Source organism: Gavia stellata, chromosome 10, assembly GCF_030936135.1.
Source record: "Gavia stellata isolate bGavSte3 chromosome 10, bGavSte3.hap2, whole genome shotgun sequence".
NCBI lineage: Eukaryota > Metazoa > Chordata > Aves > Gaviiformes > Gaviidae > Gavia > Gavia stellata.
This window is the reverse complement of record NC_082603.1, coordinates 12,262,427-12,284,550: the sequence shown is the minus strand read 5'-3', so window position 1 is coordinate 12,284,550 and position 22,124 is coordinate 12,262,427. Positions and strand designations below refer to the sequence as shown.

Below are 22,124 nucleotides of genomic sequence, written 5' to 3'. Positions count from 1 at the left end.
AGTTTTATAGTTCCAGGCATACAAAAGATTTTGATGCACGGTTGAAGTATCAGAGTTGCATTGAGGAATTCTGAACAGAGAATCCAAAATAACAGATGAGATAGCTGCAGGTGTTGGAGGTCTTTATTGAGATTATAGCACAGATACACTTCTATAGTTACCTTTCCACTTTTATACGATAGTTAAAAATGCTTGCTACAGTGCACATATAATTTAGTAACCGAGAGAATCCAAAACTTAACTGCAGTTCAAATAAATAAATAACCTAATGTTTAACGTTTATATTTTGAAAAGTAAAAGGAACTGTACAATATGAAAATATAACAATACATAAACATTAGAATCTAAAGTCTTGTAGAAATAAAACTGCAATTTCCCATACATAAACAGTGCAAGAAATAAAATTCAGGTAAGCTTCTGAACTGGGAATTTAAACAATTCAATTCTTAAATTACCATGCAGACATAGCATTTTAAGCCATGCTGGTTTCTATTATAGCATTAATGGTATCCCTTTTACTTGAAAACCTGATAGCCATTAAGCTCACTGTGACAACTGCTGCCAATCCACTCTTTTCTACAGTACATTATACACAGAGGTATTCCGTTGCATTCAAAAAGTAAAATATTTAATGTTTCTGCAGAAAAAAAATTACATTTTTCCCCTCCAACATGTTAGCTTGTTCAAAACAATGTCATGTAGTAAAAACTGCAACATTTCCCCCAGTTTAGATGAAAAGAAACAAAAAGCCCCCTCACTATATAATGGACCATAATCAAGACGTGGTTACTGCCTAGTCACCTTTCAAGTTCAGAATTTATTACTAGAAAAGTTGAAACTGTGGAGATGTTATAAAGTTTGACCTCTTGTTGAGAGGTGATGAATGTAATAAATCTGAAAAACACAGTAGAAGTAATTTATCGTTTATGTCTGTGTGTGGAACTAGTTACATACAGACTTGATTAAAGTGTTGTTCAACTTAAGTTTCTATATAAAATTCTTATTGAGGCAAAGACCAAGGAATGCAATTAATACCAAACTGTAAACACGTCATTCATGTTACTTCGAGTGCACATCGACAACGTAAGAGTTCTCCTCATAGACTTTGGCAACAAGACTACAATAGGTCACAGCAGCATGAATTCACATGGAAGACTGAAAGCACTGCAAAAGAATATTCTAAAAACACCAAGACCTCCTAGAAACGAGAAAAATCTGTGACAGGTGCCCCTCCACTTGGTAAGACACTCTCCTGCTCAACTGCTGCTCTCTCAATGCCTAATTATTATTACTTTGTTTTTACAGTTCTGTAGTCTCAGGTCTCTGTGCTTTAGCTGCATAGGCTGCCTTTGTTTGCACTCTAGCCATTGTAGGTCCAAAGGGTTACAGTTCTGTCTGCAGAAGATGACAAGAAGGAAAGATCTTGTGTATGCCACCTGCATTGAATAACTTTGTCCTTGTGCTCTCCTACCACCATAAGAGGAAGCTGCTTCGTGAGGTCCCCTATGGCAAAGAACAGAAATCGTTAGTCATTTAATGAATTTATATCCAGCTCTTTGGTTTTTTTGGGGTAGGTTTTTTGTTGTGATTTTTTTCCCCCTGTTAATTTAGTAAAGCTTACATATGTATTTCACCTTATGAAGCATACTTGACCCCTCTCTCTCACACAGAGCATAACACAAGGCTCCAGTGTTTTGGTTTTTAGGCATTACTGGACACAGTACAACTTTAAAATACAGGTATTCACAGTTTTTACACAATGTGAATAAAATCTGACAGTCCAAGAAAATCAAGTCGATTAGATACACCTGCTATCTTCTCTCTTCTTAACTCTTCTCAATAAAAATAAGCATTATAATAATAATAATGATTTTTTTTTTTTTAAGGGCCAGTTTTATGAATGCTGCCTGAAAGCAATGGCCATCTCATCAGGCAACAATGTTAATTAGTTCTTTTATCATAATCAGACCGTCCCCCCTGAACAAGATTCAGTTCGTAGCCTGCATTCTTAGCAACACAACTAGCCAACTGTTAACAGACACAGTCACATTTATATACATCTCAAACCCTTCAAAGCTCTATTTTTTTCTCCCTTTTAAACTAAAACCTCATCTTTGAACCAAGTTCTCTTACAACTTCAATATTAAAAGCATAAAATTGAAAATTAACCTAGTATCCTTTGTATTATGTTACCTTGCAAGTCTGTCACCTTTATTTTCATATCATATGATCCTGTGAGCAAGTAGTGTGCCCCTGGAGAGAAGCGAACAGAACGAACATCACTGGAATGAGGATGATAGCTCTGCACCATTCGTCCTCCTCGAATATCGTACAACATACAGCTAGAGTCCTCTTGCCCTGTAGCCAGGAGACGACCACTAGGATCAACAGCTACTGAGGCTACAGCACTTCCTACAGGAGAAAAAAACCCCAACAAACACATATTATACTTGGATACATCTGTGCCAATAGCCAACTTTGTTTTAAAACAAGAATACACATTGTATAAGAATACCGAACGCTGGCCTTAAATTTAAGGTGAACATACCTAGCTACTGTTATCTTAAGAAAATGTTTATGTTCTAGCACTTAAAACTCTGAAGCTATAGGTCACAGTGGAATGGTAGCAAAGCCACTATTAAAGCTGAAAAAAAGTATCGTGTTTCATCACAGGAAAGAAAGTCACTATTTATGGAATAATGTAGAATAATGCAAGGAATTGCCCTCCCCCATTTCTAATGTATTGCTCCCCCCAAAGGTTTCAAGAAACAAATCAGAAGCCAAGCGGTTCTTAAGAATCCTTTTGCAGATTTCTATAGACTATGTTGACAACTTGCAAAAATGGCTGCTCCTTCCCACCCTTTCCTGATTCTGCAAGTTATCTTGTGTCTTGTTTTATTTTAATGTACTTGGAAGTGTCTGTTTGTAAATCACGAGGCAAAAAACTAGTCAACTTCAGAAAGGAAATGTTACTTTAAAAAAAACACAAACAAAACACAACACACAGGTAAAGATAGCCTCACAACTTACTTCTTTCAAAGCCAAGCCTCCATTCTATAATGCAAAACCCCCTTACATTCACTCTATACTACTTGGACATCTTGAAAACTTGTTTTTATGCAAGAATGATCAGAAGCATGATAGCAAGTCTTACCTGTTCCATGAAACGTTGTTCCCACAACACGAACGCAGCTTGGCACTCTCAGATCCCAGAATCTTACAGTCTTATCTTGGGATCCAGATGCAATCATCCAGCCACTCCACGTATAAAGTGCTAAAATATGACCTGTGAACAAGAAGACGTCTTCATTTGATTTAACATCATTAATGAAATAATGAAATATTACAGTTCTGACTATATTCGTGCAATCAGAGATTTAACAGTCCTATGGAAAAACTGCACATTGCATGATCTAAAATGCCAACAGTGTAAGGCAATACCCAGCTTTGCATCTTCTCTGGAAGGAAGCATGCACTCTCTCCATTAAATTAACAGCCAACATATTTAAAAGCAAACACTCCCCACCTCCCCCCAAAATACTTCAAGAGCAATCTGGAGAGAAAAAGAAGTCTTGCTAGGAAGAAAAAACACACAGACATTTAAAAAAAACCCAGGAAACAACTTTATTAGAATATAATACAGACTTAAAAAGTGCAAGAGAGAAGCAATAACACACATACCAGTGTGACCACTTAGAGCATGCAGGCCTTGTCCTCGCTGACAGTCTGTTGTGTAAATATTGCAGTCCCCTGCTCCAGCACTTATTAAAATAGCACCACCACTTTCTGGGCCTTCCATAAAAGCAAGGTCTCTGATTGTCCCATCGTGCATGCTGAACTCCAAATCCGGTCCTAAAATAATTTAAAAATGTAAGAACAACATGAGGCATACTTTGTTTCTCACTGTTAGTGCTGCAATCTTTAAAGCAGTTACAGTGATAATGAATTTTTTAGGCAAGTGTGGGTATAGTACCAAGTATAAACATTGTTGTGCACTTTCCTTAGACTAGAGTTCAAATAAAATCTCCAAGAATCTTATTTTTGCGTGTTGCTTGAGCTTCCTACAGTTCCTAAAGCTTTGCAAAACATACATAGACCATCTCCACAGCCAATTCCAGTCAAGGTTTATAAAGTACATATAGTTCTTTTTGTAAACTGTGGTAAACTAAAAAGGCTTTCTCTGCCAGGAAGGAAGGTTGACTGACAACACTGAACCACATAGGAGAAGGTAGCCTAAGTTCAAAACAGAAAATATAAGAGCCATATTCAGTGGCTTAGTGGATTAGAAGGGTTGGGCATCAGAAACAGTATTTGCTGGGAGAGATGCCTTAGACTTCTAAGATGGGGGAGAAGATGACAGAACTAGGCAAGAAAAAGGGGAACTGGAAGTGGAAATCAGTTCCTACTGACAATCAAGAACTGGAGTTGGGTAAGAACATCTGGTTGTTTTACCATATCTGGGGGGAAAAAAACCCCAACAACTACCAGACAATAGCACAATACCAGAGAGTCTTGCAAAACAAAACCAAAATGCAAACAAACAAAAAAACAAACCAAACAAACCCCAAAGGATAATCCCCAACCTCTCAGTGGCTCTTTGCCCGACAGATACTACAGTGATGGTGAAAGGGAAAAGAGACTAAGTTAATCAAAGTATTAGAATAAAAATAACAAAGCCTTTAACTACATAATCAATTTAATTTGAATGCTTTTGCCAAATATTGGACAAATAATTGAAAAGAAGTTCTTTAAACTAAGTACACACACACACTACCTGTTGCATTACAAGTTTCTGCATTAAAAGGCAGTACTTTCACATATTTATCATTAGAACCAGTAGCTAACAGCTGTCCACAGGGACTCCAGGCTACACAGTAGATTGATCCTTTATGATGCTTGTTCCTTTTGAAGCGAACTACAGGTTGTTTAGGAGTATTATAAGCACTGAAAAAAAAAAAAAAGAAAAATATCCAGTTTCCTTTTATTTCTAAGGAAAACAGTGTATTCTAAACTGAAAATATTTTAAATAATAAAACAAATGAAAAGTTTTTCTATGGTAACATGAAATATATGTGACTGTTTGCACTGAACCATATACATGTGCTCTAAGACAAAACAAAAGGATCTTCTCCATCCCATTTTCTCAGTTTTTCCTCATCTTCCCACTGTATTTGTGACTGGATATGCAAAAAGAACTTACACAGTCCCTTCATCTATAAAGGGTTGATACAGATAAAATATAGTAATTACTAGCTACATACAATGAAACCTTATCCCCAGTCCTAAATTGGTGGGATTTTTCTCTACATCCTTCATATTTCAACATCTTGATCCTGTGGCCACTTTTGAATGTGCTTAAGTTCAATTAAGCAACAGTAGGCCAAGAAAGCTCATAAGGCACATACTATCTATGGCAGCACCCAGTGCAGCTGGCATGGCTAAAAGCTGGGTCTGGGACTAAACCATCAGGCTGCAGATGGGAAAATCCAGATTCCTGAAAGAAGAAAGCAGAAGCCTGTGTAACATCTGTGTATGCGTGCAGGAAGGTGTTTCTCTTGCAGTTTCCCACCCACCAGACATAATCCCTAACTAGGGATTGTGTTTGGTATGAAAGCATAATTATATGACTGGGCTCCATATACTTGTGTTTGGGGCTGTTGTTGTACCTAGTAGTACTGTAACAATAAAAATTGAGGCCTTCTGTTTTATCCAAAAAGTTGTTGTCTATGCTATCCTTGCTGTCAGAATGAGTGGGACTCATCAAGCACTTAGGTGGTTAAAGGATCAAAAAAATGCTTCCGTTAACCCTACCTGGGAAGACACAGAAAAATGCTGCAGTCAAAGTACTGTCTCCTCTTTGGCCATTAAATAAATAACAAAAAAAAACTTACAACAAAAGAAAAAAACCTCATGCACGCTCATCATTATGAGCTGTGCATTGGATATTATTTGTTGAATAAGGTGACTCTCAAAGCTTCACTCATGTACCAGAAAAGCTAATACATCAGTCTGTGCAAGACACATTCACCATTATATGTTAATGCAGGAATCTCCACAGCATCTAAACATACCATACATTCTTATTTCTGAAACCAGATCAGCTTTACACATGGCTGAAATAAAAGGAACAGTCCCACTGATGTACCTTTCCTCTATTTCAATCCATTAATTTCCTACAATGTTACTTCTCTGTTCCCATAGCAAGAAGTAGTCAAGTGCTTAAGATTAAGTACTGCTGTATCCAACTCCATCAACATTCACTCCAGTAACATCAACAATAGAAATTCAACAAATTAAATTGCTATTGAAAAATTCAGAAACCATAGTACAAATACTTGAACAAGAGGCCGACAGAAAAAACAGAGGACAAACATCTAAGTCTGTTTAAAAACTTTTGAGATAAACACGGCTTTAGTAAAGAATACTAAAATAAATCTACATGGAAGGTCATTTTATTTTGTTGCCAGAGAGGAAATCCATGACAGATTAGCCTAAATCAGAATCACCATTCAACACACACTACAGAGCTTCCTAAATGGCCTAATGCCTTATATTGCACTCAGAGTTTGGATTCACAACATTTGCAGAGAATCACTAACATTGTCAGGACACAGGAACACCCGCCCAGCACAGAAACCACATGCTGCCAATCAACTGCCTGGCAGCACTGTGATTATTTGAGCAACACCTCCAGAATTGTAATGTGTATTTATCAGTGTTTAATCTCAAACATGTGAAAAAAGCACACTACTGTTACACCTTTAGAGAAAGGGAAACAAACCCAAAACCAACCTGTCCCGAATCATACATCAGTCTGAAGGACAATTTAAAGAACTTAAACAAATCCCAGCAAAGCTTTGATGTACAATTAAACAACTGCTATTTACCAGATACTCTACACAATTATACGTTTTGAAAAACATGAAAAAATTGGACGTGTGTCTAGATTCAGGTTGTTACAGTATGAATATCTTTAAGATAATGTAATCTCTCTGCTGACTTGTAAATCCCATGATGAAATGTTTTTGGCAGACTGTAATCATAGTGAAAAAAACAATACGAGGAAGAAGTACAAGTTCAGAATTAAGGAAATCTCAGTATTCCTCTCACATCCAGATACACTATGTCACTTGTCATATCAGATTATGCACTGTAACTAGAGACTAAGGCTGCAGAGTTAATCTAACCTTTCCCCACGGTTAGAGTAAATTGTGTGGGAGCAGAGTTAGTCAATAAGGAGGTGTTCATTCCACCGAAGACGTTTTGTGCTGTTTAGCAATCGAGAAGAGGTTGTCTGGTCTTCAAGCCCAGCAAGTCGGCTTGCACTGGGTATCAGAAAAATCAACTTTTTTTTTTTCATTGCCAGTAAGTATTTTTTAATTAAAACTTCAAAGGCTACCTTCCTGATGATATTTAAAGAGAAAAAGAAAAAAGTCAGATTACTTTTTGAACACTTTGGAAGCCTGAACACGAGTCCTAAACTGGGAAGGTGTCCCAGATGAAGTCACTGTGCATACTTGTAGTGCCTTCTGAAATTGTGACGTTTTATATGCTGGCACTTCTCCCCTACTCTGTGAAAATAATGTAACTGGAGCAGAGACAAGGAGATGGTTATTGAGATGGCAATATTTATTTCTAGGTGAAAAAATATTTTCCTCCCTCCTATTAAAAAAAATTGCATCTCATGAAGCCCAACTTTTGCCAGCTTGGGAACTGACGCATGCTTTCTCCCACTTTTACAGCTGGAATATCAAAACCAGAAGCCATCACAGTAAAAACAGAAAAGCTCACCTGCTAAGACAAAAATAACACTTTTATAAGGAAAGGTGTGGTATTCTGGCAATGCATCTTGCCAGTAATAGAAGAGAAAAAAAAATCAGTCCACAAACATACAAATTCTTCAGCAGATCATCTTATTTTTGTTTGGCAGTTCAGGTTTCTAAGGAAAGCATTGCACTATTTATGACAACAAAATAAAGGTATGAAATGTACAGATATGAGTAGCTACAGGATAAAGAAGTGCCATGCTACAGAAAAAGAAATGATTATACAAGCTTTCTTACCTTGGGTCAATTACTTCTGGATAGGCACAAACTCTCAAAGTTTTAGAGTTGGAGCCAACAGCATATAAACTCCCACTGGGATGAAAGGCTACAGCTCTGACAGCTTGTGTGTCTTCTAGAGTATTAATGCAAATGAACTGCTTTTTTGATTTGTCATCCTGTGTAGAAGGATAACAGTCAAATCAGGTTCTTCAGCATAAAACTGGACAATTAAAAGTGGATGTGACTGTTTGCTGAATAATGTAAAACTATCATACTAAAGTATTAATAAGTAGCAGCACCAGGCTAAACTACTCAAATTACAGATTTGTAAAACAATGTCTACTCCAGGCCAAGGAATGGCAAACTTCAAAAAGTTCTTTTCTTCAACTCACTCTTACAGCTAACATTAGATTAACATTTCTCATTCTCCCTCCAGGCTTCCAACAGCTTTTGTTCTTCTAAACAGCCCATCTCAAAAGCATGATATTACAGTTTATTTCTGTGTAAATACATTTGATCTGTGTGAGACTTGCAAGGCAAACAAAGCTGCATTTTTCTGAAAACAGTCCAATTCATAAACACAGTTTATAAAACAGATAAAATACTAAAAATAAGAATCAGCTTTTCACCATGTAGATAACACACAGTTATCATTAAATTATGCTAAGCTTTATTACATCGTTCTCCAGACAACTAAATCATCACCTTTCTAAAATTCTTGTTTTTATTTATCTGATGCAGAAACTTCAAAATGTAGTTATTGCAAAGTTATTTCCCTAAAGTCGGACCATACTGACTGGAGTCCAACAATCAAAAGTTTCAACCTGGACAACACAAAACAATGGCTGTTAAAGACATCCCATTGGAATCTCTGTTGTACATGGAGAAGCTGAGAGCTGGAACTGTTTGGCCTGGAGATCAGAAGGCCTTTTGGGGGTGTGTGTGTGTGTGTGTAAATCTCATCTGTGTATATAAATACCCGACAGCAGGAGTAAAGAAGATTTAGCGAAACTCTTATCAGTAGTACCCAGTGAAAGGACAAGAGGCAACGGACACAAATTGAAATATAGGAAATCCCATTTAAACTTTTCTGTTGTTTTAAAAACACTATGAGGGTGGTCAGACATGGGAACATGTTGTCCACAGAAGTTGTGGAGTCTCCATCCTTGGAGATACTCAAAACCCAGCTGGACCCAGCCCCAAGCAGCCTGCTCTTGTTGACCCTTCTTTGAGCAGTGGGTTTGGACTCAGTCTCCAGAGGTCCCTGCCAATCTCAAAGGTTCTGTGATTCTGTAGGTACTGCATCAATCAAAATTAATTCTAAACATCTACTAACAATGAGAGGATGTCACATACTCAGGATTAAATATTGAATCTTGTGAAAACACAAATTGTAAAGGACCACAAGGAAACTCACCTCATCACCTCTTGTCCTAGTTAAATTCCCTGAAGAGTCTTCCAACTGTGGCTGAGTGACCGCATGTTCTGATACACTGTTTTAATTTGGTGAAGAGTTTAAATTCACAACAACACAGAAAAAACAACAGCAGGGACAGATTTGTTTGTAAGTATTTTCTGGACTGAAGTTGCAGTTTCAGTCATACTCAGAACTAACTAATTTATGTGGACAGGTGTTAGGCGTTTCTGATTCTTTATCATTAAACTGTAATCTTTACACGAGGTTGCTGTTTTTGCAGCAACTCCAGGCATTGAACAAGTGAATGCAAGTTAAAAATACTTGTTTTCATTCCATAACTTACATACATATACACATACATGAAAAATGGTTGTTGCTTTCAGGTCAGCACTAACTTGAGTTAACAGAAGAAATTCAGTTCCTACTCTACCCTGCGTTTCTCTCCATTTAGTTTGTATTTAATAAAAAAGCTTTCAGAGTCTTAGAACACAAAATAAACAAGAACTATACACATAAGATGGAATAAAAAGTCTGAAATGAAAAGTAAGCATAAAATGTAAACCATAACAAATAACTATTTCTCCTGTGTGCTGTCAAAAAAAAAAAAGGCTTTTATAATCCCTATAAAAATATATGGAAGACACTGATCATGACAAATTCATTTGATAACTAAACATAAATACGAACAGCTACTCCCGCAGTGCTAACAGAAGGACATTTCTAGTCCTGAACAGTCACACATAACTTACATTTGATTCCCCTGCACAGGTGACTCTTCAGGAAAGGGTATCTGATTAGCTGATCCATGCTTTCGAGGAGTGCTTGTATTAACATTTTGGCTATCAGTTGTTATCCTCTGACTAGCATCTGAAGGTGGTGATGTGAAGTTACTTGCTGGATTGGTAGATGCATTCCCTTTGCTCCCGTTACATTGGTGGCTAAGTGTCTGTACATCATTTCCAAGACTGTCCATACCTAAATTTAATTCTCCTAGCTTCTGGATAGATCTAATAGCAAATGACAAGAAAAAAAAAGACCGCCAAAACAGCTTATTATGAGAACTTGAGGAGCAATAGGAGTGGGTGGAAGGAGAAGCAACAAAACCCCCTAACCTGTTAAGAAACTGCTCAGTAAGATTCTGCTGCTGGTCAGCTCCATCTTCTTGATTTACACCTCCTTCCAACAACATTTGCTGGTACAACTGTCGTTGTTGCTCTTTCTGTTCTAAGTGCTGCTGGTAACGTAGTCTTTGCCTGTAATATTCCTGAAACTGCTCTGTTGAATCACGAAGCTTAAAAGAAATGAGAATTACTAATGAAAATTAAATAGTTAATTGTGGTATTTAACCTAAATATTCACTCCCTGGTTCATTATTTCAATACAAGCATCAAAAGGCCAGCAGATTCTCCTCTGAGGAGCAATGCTTTCATTATTCCCTAAAACCAGATACAATTTGCATATTAAAAAAGGAAATCGCTGCCAGCCTGTACTATTCACTGTTGAAGTAGCTCTGCCCTAATTCAGAAGATGACTCCTCTTTCCTACAAAATTTCCAAAGTATTACTTAACAGCAAAACAAACAGGTGACTGAAAACAAAAAAAATCAGAAAACAATGCAAGCTACATTCTAAATTCCAAGTCATATTTTCACTACAAATTTGCTATTTTCTGCCACGTTGACACTTCTCTGCCATCAGTCTGCAGAGCAGATTTACATTTCCCAGTAGCCAACCTTAAAGTGGTCTATCCAAGTTTTACATCTTACTCTTGAAATTGGTACCTTGTTCTAACTTTAAAATTCCTTACTTTCTGGACCAAGCACAAATACTTGAACTTCCTTTCTCATAACCTCTTCCCTTTTATGTACTATCTTTAGCTTCCCACACTACCAGCTCCTCAGAACTCCCCACCTTCTGCATTCCCTGATACTCACTTTCTCTCTGTGCCACTAGTTCCAAATGATACCATCAAAAACCAATTGAGAACAAGTTAAAAATGAACAAACAAAAAACCCCACGGAAAACCAAAAGAACTTTAGTCCAAGGCCAAAATACCAACACTAAAAAAACCCTTAGCTGCACATTTACCAAACTAATAGAAAAAAAGTAGTAAAGTGGTGGATTTTTTTTTTGTTTTTGAAAGTGACATCTTTGTCATCCAGTGATTCTAAGTTGTATAAGGACATCCTGATAACTTTGAATTAGTTCAGACAATTCAAGCAGAGGATCTTTCTTCATAACTATGAGCCTTTGCATTTCTTCTGAATAAACGCACTTGCATTGTAATTCTGTGTTCTCTGACACAGTAACTTTTGCATTTTGTAAGAAGTTCTCCACCTGAGATGAATACTTGCAATTTAGAAACGCTGAAGTTGTCTCCAGAAGTCTAGAAAGCATTCTCTGTATTTCAAATACATGGACTATTCCCCGCCCCCCCCGAGTTATAATCCTTCTAAGCAACAGGTATATTCTTGTCTAGACTTCTTTCCATGACTGATACTTGTTTGTTGCAATTGGATTCAATCCTCTGATCCTTTAGTTTGGGTAATAATGATACAGAATCCAACACCTGAACTAAAATATGTTGCTCAAATGCTCTATTCTATAAACTCTGGCTTCTAACGCAACCCCTCCAGGAACAACGCAAAAATAAAGCTATGAAAAGAAACTTAATTTAATTGCTTACTTGCACAGGTGTACACGTATACCACTACGATGTGGAAAACAAAACAAGGTGAAATTGGACAGGGTACTACATTCTTTTCTACTTGTGTGTAATAGTCTGGCCAACATCTTCACCTACAGCACTTCCTGTCTTCATTCTCTTCTATAAATTCTGTCTGGTTTTTTTTGCTTTTGAAGCCTGCTCTGTCATGTCTAGTTAAGCTCTTTCTTTCCTCCCCTTCTTCCCAATGTGCCCACACAACATTGTTGCAGCAGAGAAGTTACTCAGCAAAGTCCTTGAGGGGAGTGAAGTCCTCAAGTTTGCCCTGTTGCCTCACTTGAGTATTCAGAGTCCACAAGAATATAGCTCTGTCAAGACTAGACTGGTTTTCAGTACCATATAGATGTCATAAGCCAAGACAAAGTTTACTTAAGAAAAAAATCAAACTGGAGTCTGCAAACAGACCACATACTTGATGTTATTCATTATTACTGAATTAAGAGGCAGATATTTGAAACTGTGGAAAGGGAACAGAACAAGTAACTGTTTTCATTGTTTTGTACGGAACTATTATTTCACTTTCATCATATTGCTATTAAAGAGAAAAAAGGAAAAAAGGATAGTCAAGGCACAAGCCTTGAAAGATGAATCCAAAAAATGGTTATGCTATTGGATTCTGAATAGCAAAGATACATTCACCAGGGAATTATCCAATTTTAATTTCTCTGTGTCCTAGACAAAATTAAGAAGGCCTATGAAACTTGGTGTTACACCAACACCAAAAATTGCAGGCTACATGCCAGATTCCTCGCCAAAACACTAAGAGGATTCTTAAGCATTGTTTAATCTAACATTGCTGGCTTTGAGTACTGCAAAGCTTTTTTTTTTTTTTTTTTTTTTTTTAAGATATACACAACAGTTTAGCAACACTGCTGATACGAGAAGGCACACTCATCAGCTGCATTACAGACTATAGTAAACTATAGTAAAAACAAGGTTCAGAGCAACCCATTGTCATGCATGAAGTTCTCAACACAAAGGCAAATCATTATGAAGTGATCAGAACACAGCTCAAAGGGCCTCATTATTTTTAAACAACCACCCACTACCTCATTTTTCTCTTGTTTGGCTGATCCCTGACTCTGTGCTCCGTTAACTGGTTCATTCTCTGGAACTGAACTCTGGCACAAAGTCTCACTGCTGATGGGATGCTGTGGCTCCACGGGAGTATCACTTCTTGCAGCAACATGGAAGAGAAGAGAAGCTTAGTTGAGAAAAATTAAGAGTAGAAAATCCCCTGGTAAGTAGAGAAAGATAACATGCTAGAGTAAAATCTGATAACACAAGTATGCAAACTTGTCACATGAAACTGCTTGGGAAATGCAATGTACTTGCAATGAATTACACTAAACAAAGCAAAACCCCTAACAAACAAAAAGCATAGTCAGTGTGCTTTGTCCTCCTATTCTCCAGAAAGCCTTACCACCCTGGGATATCCAAACTCCATGTTTTCTATCCCTACACTTGAATTATATGTCCTTTAACTAGCAGGTTATTCAAGATCTCTTGTTTTCAAAGCAATTATGTGCATAGACTATATCAGATACCTTATAGAAGACATTAGTCACATAGTATATTAGTATCATTACCACTATCAATTTAAATTTAAACTGTCAGCTTGAACATTCCTGAAAGTGCTACATAGGAAAATGTATCAGTTTTGCTATTCTTGTATCATGTAAGTACTCCTGTATGGAACTCTTTCCAAAATGCTTTAGCAATCAGTAAGCATGCAGAAGACATTAAAAGCCTCGGATTCCCATCTTCAGTTTTGTCAACTTACAAAGTCCTCTTTACTCAGTGACTTGGAGCAAAGCTCCTGAAGAAGTTACTTTGAACTTTTTGTGTATAATAACAAAAGTAACTTAACTGACTAAAAGACAAGTAATTGCTTCCTGAATATAACTTACAAAGGAAATACTGTATTTCTGGCATGTGCAAGAAGAAGCAAGGGCCAGATTCACATAAAGCTCAGCTTCCCAGCTTCCACCCTTGCAAATATTGCCATTTAAGCTGGACACTTAATCTGAAGTTGGATTTTTTCTGAAAAATGTAATGCCTTCTTGAGAACTATGGGTCTGGCCCCTTAACCTAATTCTAACCTCCAAGAGATGTATGAATTAATGAACAAACATATTAAGATCTATCAACTTCATTTAACATCACATGCAAATGCCTACACAAAGAAAAACTGCAGCAATTTACCACGTTATTTAGCCCACAAGATATTTGTGCAGAATTATTCCAGTACACAAAAACTGAATAAGAAAACAAAATAACTTTCAAGAATCAGTTTTAACATTGGTCCCTGGACTACACGCACAAATGTTAAGGTTTGTGCATACAGATGAGTAAAATTAGAGGATTCACAATTCATTAGTATCTTTGGGCGGTACACTTTTCAAAAAAGAAACTCAAGAGATACTTCCATAAGACTTAAGCTATCCACAAAAACTCCAGTTGTGAAGAGGCTGGTAAAACTAAAGATTTAAAGTGGATCATTTATAATCAAATTAAATAGCTCCTTTCAAGAATGTAATAGAATGTATAAAAACATACATTAGTGCAATAATTTCCATTATTGTTGGTGAACTGACATCAGTACGATGGTGTTTGTTTTCTTTTTATTGAGTTTAGTTACAGCTGCTCTTTATCTTAACACAAGATACAAAACATTGCTGTAAGGCAAAACTAATAGACCATGTCACCAACTGTGGCCAGGATTGAACACCACAGCCCTGAAAGTGTCCTCTGCTGGCCAGTGCACCTAAGTGCACTGCTAGTTACCCACCTGGTTCTCCAAGAGCCAAAAAAGCTGGCAGCTGCTCTTTAGAGAGGCATGGATATAACGCTTAGAAAGGGGCTGAACTGCTGATCAAAATAAAAGCCAAGCAAAAACATGATGATAGGCTCTTAACTGACAAGTACCATTTCTCCTAGTCACCAGGACTTTTCTCTCAGAAGGTAAAAAGCACAAAGTTTTGATACAGGCTTTAGTTCTTAACGAAGGAGGTAAGTCAGTTTTGCAGTCTACATAGCATTAAAAGAAGTTATTAATAGCATTCACCACTTTCATAACCCAACTATCTCCAAGTCCAATATAAAAAACATAATACATTCAGCTGCCTCATTCAGATTTGGTTTGGAAAATGATAAGTAAATATTTAAGCTGAACTACTATTGTAACAATTCAAGTGGTAGAGGAATGCTACAATGACAGCATATAGTCATTTCCACTGACTTCATTTGGACTATTTCTGTACGTAAATTTCTGAAGTATACTTAATCACTTACAGTGTCAGGACCAAAATTTACAGACACTTGAGGACAGAATGAGATGGGGGAAGAAGATGGAGTTACAGCTATTCCACTGCCTCCATTTATTTATCTGGAATGAAAGAATTCAGTAATACTGAACACAAGTCTTAGCTAGACTCTATTACATAATCAGAGCATATTTGTGCTCTGTGCTAGGATTTCAGCTTTAAGAAAGTCCAGATTGAATCCATAAGGCTCAAGACCAAATATGAAAATCTACTTTGATCATAAAAGTGTAAGGAAGAAAACACCTTGTATACAGAGTCTTAACTACAACAGAGTTTAAACAATCAAATTATGTTTCTACGTTACAATTATGTTCAAAGTTACAATGCCGAGAAGAACCCAGTAATAAAAAGTGCAACATAAGCCGAGGTAAAAATAAAGCTACAGTTGCACTTACCGCTCAGGTGACTCTTCAAAAATGCTGTGACACTCAGTATTCTCAAGCATGAGACTTCGGCTGAGATTCTGTACTCCTGGGTAATGGAAATTAGCAAAGGAGTGCGACATTGGAGAAGTTTTGGTCCCAAGGTCTGTGACTCGCTTATCATGATTTGTTAATCCACACGACAGCCCATCTAATGCAGGGTTTAAGGAGCGAGTCATGTAAGCATCTGCTGACTGAGGCCGTCTCATTGGGGATGATGGATAAGGAGAAAGTTTGCTGATAAGAGGTGTCAAAAGATCAGCATATGCAGCTTTTGTGGGCTTGAGGAGTTTATCAACATGAATATTAAGCATCTTTTGTTCAAAAGCACAAGAAAAAACAGTAGCTGGCAGATTCTGCAGCCATGATAGTAAGCTAAGGTCCAAGTCATCACACCCGTTACCACACAAGAGATCAATGCCCAGCAATACTTCACTTTCTGTGATTTCTTCTCCTGTTGCTTTACTCTGACAGAATTCCACACAACATTCATAAAGCAATCCCTTCATTACAAGCTGAAATAAACGATTGTTACTTGCTTTGAAGCCAGCCTCACTCAGCTTCCTATCAGCAGGAATAAACTCTGCCACCATGACACAGGCTTCTTCAAAGCAGTGAACTCGTGCAGTGCTGGGATTCCAGTCCTTGAATTCTGCATGGTTGGTCAAGCGAGGCAGCGTCAGTAGCAAGCAGAGTTTACTATAGTCTTCCTTCGAGGGACAGTATTCTTCCAGCGCATGTAGGCACTGTACAGCCTCTCGCATTGTAAATTCCAGCTACAGAAATATTAACAGAGTAGTTTGTAGTACGTATGTTTCTACAATAAAACAGTTAGTTAAAGAAGAACAGGCAGTAGTGGAATTTCTCCACTATTATTCCTTTATTACTATTACTGTTCATATTTTAATTAGAACAGTACACAGTATAGAGTCCAAAATTGCTGATGCAAATGTAGTTACAACAGAGCCAAATTTCTGGATGCTTTGACTTCCTGAAATTGCCCCAAGTCCCATTTTCTACATATGTATGAAACTTTTTTATGTCACTGCAGCTTTGATAGCCTTAAAATTTTAAATCTGTAGCTAAACAGCTTCAATTCTATTGTAGTACAGAAGGTTACTTCCGTCCTCAAAACCAACTGAAGATTTTTTTCCCTTTTTGTATGTCTATGAAAAGCTACTGGCATAAGTTATAAAAGACTCATAGATTTCTCTAGTTTCCAGTGATTAGCAACTTTGGGTTGGCTTTTATATCGAGATTTTCTGTTCTTCAGTCAAAAACGTTAAAAAAAAGTTCAAAAAGTTCTTGGAAGATAAGACCTCCAAATAGAGGGCTTTAGTACAAAGCTTGTTGATAGCTAAAAGCCAAGAACTGTGTTGAATACACATAACTTGGTGTTTTTAGTTAGATTTAAAAACAATAATAAAAATCCCCACTTACCCATGTTACCTAGCATCGGCTCAATACAGCAGCCTTTCATCCACAACATGCCAACGCATTTGGTAACATTCAAAACAAAAAATAAAGGACGTAAATCTGAATTCTTTTTTCTCTATTGCTATCTAGTAACAGTATACCGATTGAGTGATTAGAGGAATAGGTCACCTTTCCTTTACAACTATAAATGAAGACTTACTTTTAGCTTTCTCTACACTGTCAAGAGAAGACCCTGCAGTACAATGTGTGTGTAATGGGACAGAGTATTAAAATCAATTCAGTTTGGAAAATGAAATCAGTTGTCTTAAAACTACCAGCATTCTTCATTTTTATTTTCATAACATTTTTGTCTGAAATTTGTTATTCCTGTATTATCAACATAAAAGAAAAACTGTAATTAATTTCACAATCTGCACACCTTCTTTGTCCGTTTGAGTTAAGTTTGCAATACAGAAAGAGACATTAAGTTCACAACTCCTGCTGTTTGCGCATTTAACTGAAATGGTCCTTTGTGAACACATCTATTCCCTCCAAAGAAACAACTGTGTCCTTTCTCTCTAAAAGCAACAGAAATTAAGTTTAAGATTTATTCAAATCTTAATCTTTCACCTGGTCCTGATTATGACAATATATCTCCGTGATTCTGAGGCTTGCTTCAGAACTCTTTAAAAAAAAAAAAAAAAAGAGCCCTATACTTTAGAATAATGGCGTAAAGTACATCTCAGGATCAGGACCACAAACACGGCATATGGTCACTGATGCATGCTGCTAAGTTTCAAGCAACCCTTGTATACACAATTCTGTTTGAGACCTGGTAGCCATGTTTGTTTCCAGAGGATACCAATTATTTTTTCCATGTTTATTAAATCATTTGGTAATAGCTAAAATTTGTGTATTTGATGCTGGGAGCTTCCGCTCTGCCTTTAATCAGAATATCTCAAGAGGCTTCTTGACAACAAAAAAATTCCCAAAACAAAGACAATTCTTACATGCTGAGGCTCATCTTCTGCTGACATCGCATTGTTTACACATAAGGCTTCCAAGAATTTCTGCTTCATTATAATGTAACGAAACCTGCAGGTGAGAAGTGAAATACTATACATCTTGATCCAGTAGCTAAACATTCTTTTAGAGACAAGCAGGGTATTTTACAGCTAATTTTTGAGTTAGGCATAGCAACTTCAATGACAATGAACTCTGATCTCAAATTTTAACAAATTGGTCACCACAAAATTATATTTTAACAGGAAATTTCTTTTTCAGCTATTGTTTTCAGAAATACTACATTTAAAATATTAGAAGGCTAGTAAGAAAAAGAAGTATAGCAATCATACTAATTTCTTAAATAGAAATATGACAGAGAAGCCAAATATAAAAACATGCACCATATTCCTAAAGTGTATGGCAAATGAAAACTCATTACAGCCTGTGTGCACATATTTTTCATAGTTCAAGTTAAAAAAACCCACATGCACACACTTTAGGAACTGTATACAGGTTAGAAAAAACAAAAGCTAAGCTAAAAAAACCACCTTAAACTACTGCTTTTACACGCAATACGTAGAAATTAATGTATTTTCCACATCTCAAAAAATTGAACTCTGACATACATTCTGTTTTACCTTTTCTTGTCGAATTTTTCCATACATTCAAGAGGCTGAATAAACTGAAGTACCTCATCCCACTGACCATCAAGAATCAATTGCCTAGTAAAAGAAAGAGTCACTCCTTTAATTTCACTGGAGAAGAACATCCTCCTTTCTAAGCAAGCAGCTCATTTAAAAACAAAACAGTCATTTAAATATACAACAGGTGATCAGCCTGCTTTGGAAAGTTAATGCTTTGCACAGATGCCAAGATGACTGTCTGATGTGACTAGTAATAAGAGCAAAATCCAAGTCTTTTCTCAATATTTTGTAAAAATAACTGCATACAAGAAGAAGAAATATTAATTACTTTTAAAGACACATCAAAAAAGACAAAATGGTCCTGTGTCTCCTGCTTTACCTGTAATTCTTATTTTAAAAAATCTTACTTGAAAAGTACGAATAACTATATTGGTTCAATGAATATATCCTGAAGAATGAAAGTGAACTTAAAAAGTTAATTTTAATTGTAGAAATACTGCTGGGCCTATTTTGGGGGGGTGGAGAGGGGGAGCAGGAAACACAGAACTCCAATATTAAGAATGTAAAAGGAACAGCTCGGCAGGAACTATGCCAGCACAAGAGCTCCCACTCCAAGACCAGGGGGCTAGACTGCACAGGTGGATTAGTTCGATTTCTTCATGCCCTTATATCACAGCCAGAGTTCTCTATAAAAGGCCCAGATCTACAAGGAAAGGCTGAGTTTCTCATTGGATGTATACTGCAACTAAGCTACGAATGAAACAAACAGGATTAATAACTTTAATCTTTCTCTAATTCTTCTTTAATTTTATTCAAATACACATAATTTTAAACAAAAGGGGAGCCAGGTGAGAAATTTTGTTCAGCGATAAAACATGTTTTTTAATGTTTTAAGAACAACTGGATAAGTTATTTTCTCATGCTTCTACAAAGTTATTAAGTACCTCTGGCATGAAATAGAAAACAGCAATGCTAAAGAACTAGTGTGCATCTACAGCGACTCCTTTTAAAAATCTTTAGGGCAATATCATGAATGGTAAATCACACCAACTCTCATGCCTTGATGATAGCAGAGACCCCTTTCATCTTGCTAACTTCAAGAGATATCTAGGTATTATTTTGAAATGCAGATAATATTTTTCGTGAAAAGCTTTGGGAAGAACTCCACTCATCCTAGATCTTAGCACTAGAATATTGTTAAAATAATTTATTTATTTTAGAAGTCAATGAACTACACATTCAGATCCATGTGACGTAGTAAGCAGATAATAACAAATCACTGCTGCCAACAGAAGATGTTGCTCTCCCATCCTACCCCTGCTCATGTGCTTTCCCGACTTACCCTGCGCTGACACTGGCACTTGTTAAGACTCCTTCCCACTTCAATTCATTAGCATGGCAGAAAAATACCCAAGTTAAAATGAATGATCAAGCAAACAAAAAAATCTAATTCTAAACCTGCGTTGATGATGCCCAGTCAGTTACTTCAAGTGGCTCGCAGAAGGAGGTCATTAACTTCAGAGCTGGACCACAAAACTGGGATCAGAAGAAGCAGAATATGATGAGGACATAAGACCTCCTGTTTAGTGGCATGGAGCTGCCCACACAATCACAGTCCAATTGTTAGTTTTCGTATGTGTGGTATTTAAGCACCAGAGAAAGAAGTCCTACCTTAGAAAAAGCATATCATCTGAAAACAGGCCATTAATGACCCCACTTTCTTTCTCAAGCGCCAGCATACTGATATGAAGTTTCCTTGAGTTCAGAAAATCTAGTATTAGTTTAATTATTTCAGCTTCTTTAACATTCACTGTTTCTTCAGCCGTCATGATGGCAGCCTAAAAAGGGAAAATAAGAGAGAATTTTAGCTGTGATCAATACCTTATTTTATGCTTGGTTAACAAATGTTGGCTACTAAAAAAACTAATATAGTTTTACAAGACAGAATATTGTAGCATTACAAAAAATAGAAAAGATTAGGAAATTGATTTTAAAAGGTTGATTATGAAGCCACAATTAAGACCTAACAATACATTTGCATCTTTTTTATTTCTGTCCTATGCATATATAGGGGCCCAGATAAATAAGTCTACCAAGAAATCAATCCTCCTGCTGTGTGAAAATATTGTGCTTTACAAGTCTGCAATATGTAAAATTTTCCTTCCTGAAATAAAAAAAGTGAAGCCCAAAGAGCATAAAAATGAGCCAGTTACTATGTAATTGTCTAGAGATCTTACATACAAACTTAAATGCTTCTAACACATACAAAAAGCACAGCACACTAAAAACGCGGTCTCCTCCTACCCCATTTTTGAAGCAGTGTATGGCAATTAAGCCAAGGCTTTTCAGTCTTCCTTCATAAGGACACCTATATTTGTCTGTATGTTTTATGAAGAATCTAAAGGTGCAAACCCAAGGTGGCCTAAGCCAGTCTGACCGCTGACTGCCAGAGTCCCATTCACTCACCTGCCTCCAGCTGTGTGTTCCTGACCCTTCCTTAGCATTCCTCACTTTTGTCATTGGGTTAGCTTTTCCACCAACTCATGTGCTGAGGTGGCTCAATGGTCTTATGAGGTCTCCAGCCAGCAGAAAGGGGAAAGTGGGAAGATGCAGCTGGGGCAGTGACAGGCCAAGGGTCCAGGTGCCAGCAGTCAGCTTGTTTAAAGCTCCCATGGATACAACATCCAAGCTCCTTTGCAACACAATTCCTCCAAGGTTATGAGAGTTGTAGCCCGTACTTCTTTTAGGAATCCTAAAATAAATTCTGCTTCTGGCTAAGTCTTGCATCGTTACTTAAGTCTGCCTTAAAGTAGAAGCTGTTCAATTATTTTTTTTTTTAACCTTAAAAAGACTTTACAGCTGTAGGTCCCAAGTTGATCTACTGAAAACTATTGGGGTGTGTGTGTGTGTGTGTGTGTGTGTGTGTGTGTAGAAATCCTGTAATACAGCCAAGCCACGTAGCTTGCCTCATCGGGAGCTCTTCAAAAAAAAGCTAGCAGCTACAGGAGTGCAATTTCACATCAGCAGAAACTCAATTTAAGCCCATGTTACTGCAGAAAGGGGTGGTCCCTCTTCTCACCTCTGCACTCAGCCACACGTCCCCAGCCACTTCATGGCAGCCACAA

The 22,124-nt window shown here is 37.0% G+C and overlaps 1 protein-coding gene across 3 annotated transcripts; it reads right to left on the bottom strand.

Annotated features, from left to right (window-relative positions):
- Positions 1-139: 139 nt before the first annotated feature.
- On the bottom strand, positions 140-20,837 carry WDR47 (WD repeat domain 47). 3 transcript variants are annotated; one of them, XM_059821755.1, is made up of 15 exons: positions 20,671-20,828; positions 18,994-19,077; positions 18,346-18,445; positions 17,571-17,576; positions 15,908-16,710; positions 13,236-13,362; positions 10,575-10,753; positions 10,212-10,469; positions 9,463-9,538; positions 8,064-8,221; positions 4,775-4,944; positions 3,682-3,852; positions 3,155-3,286; positions 2,194-2,412; positions 140-1,503 (listed from the first exon to the last, which is right to left on the bottom strand). In XM_059821755.1, exons 1-15 carry the CDS (start codon positions 20,826-20,828, stop codon positions 1,361-1,363), a joined length of 2,784 nt encoding a protein of 927 aa, XP_059677738.1. In that variant the 3' UTR covers positions 140-1,360. The 3 variants fall into 3 exon arrangements, with proteins under 3 accessions (XP_059677738.1, XP_059677737.1, XP_009819615.2); XM_059821754.1 differs by lacking the exon at positions 17,571-17,576 and having other exon boundaries at positions 13,236-13,359; positions 18,361-18,445; positions 20,671-20,837; XM_009821313.2 differs by lacking the exon at positions 17,571-17,576 and having other exon boundaries at positions 18,361-18,445.
- Between the last annotated feature and the right edge of the window lie 1,287 nt (positions 20,838-22,124).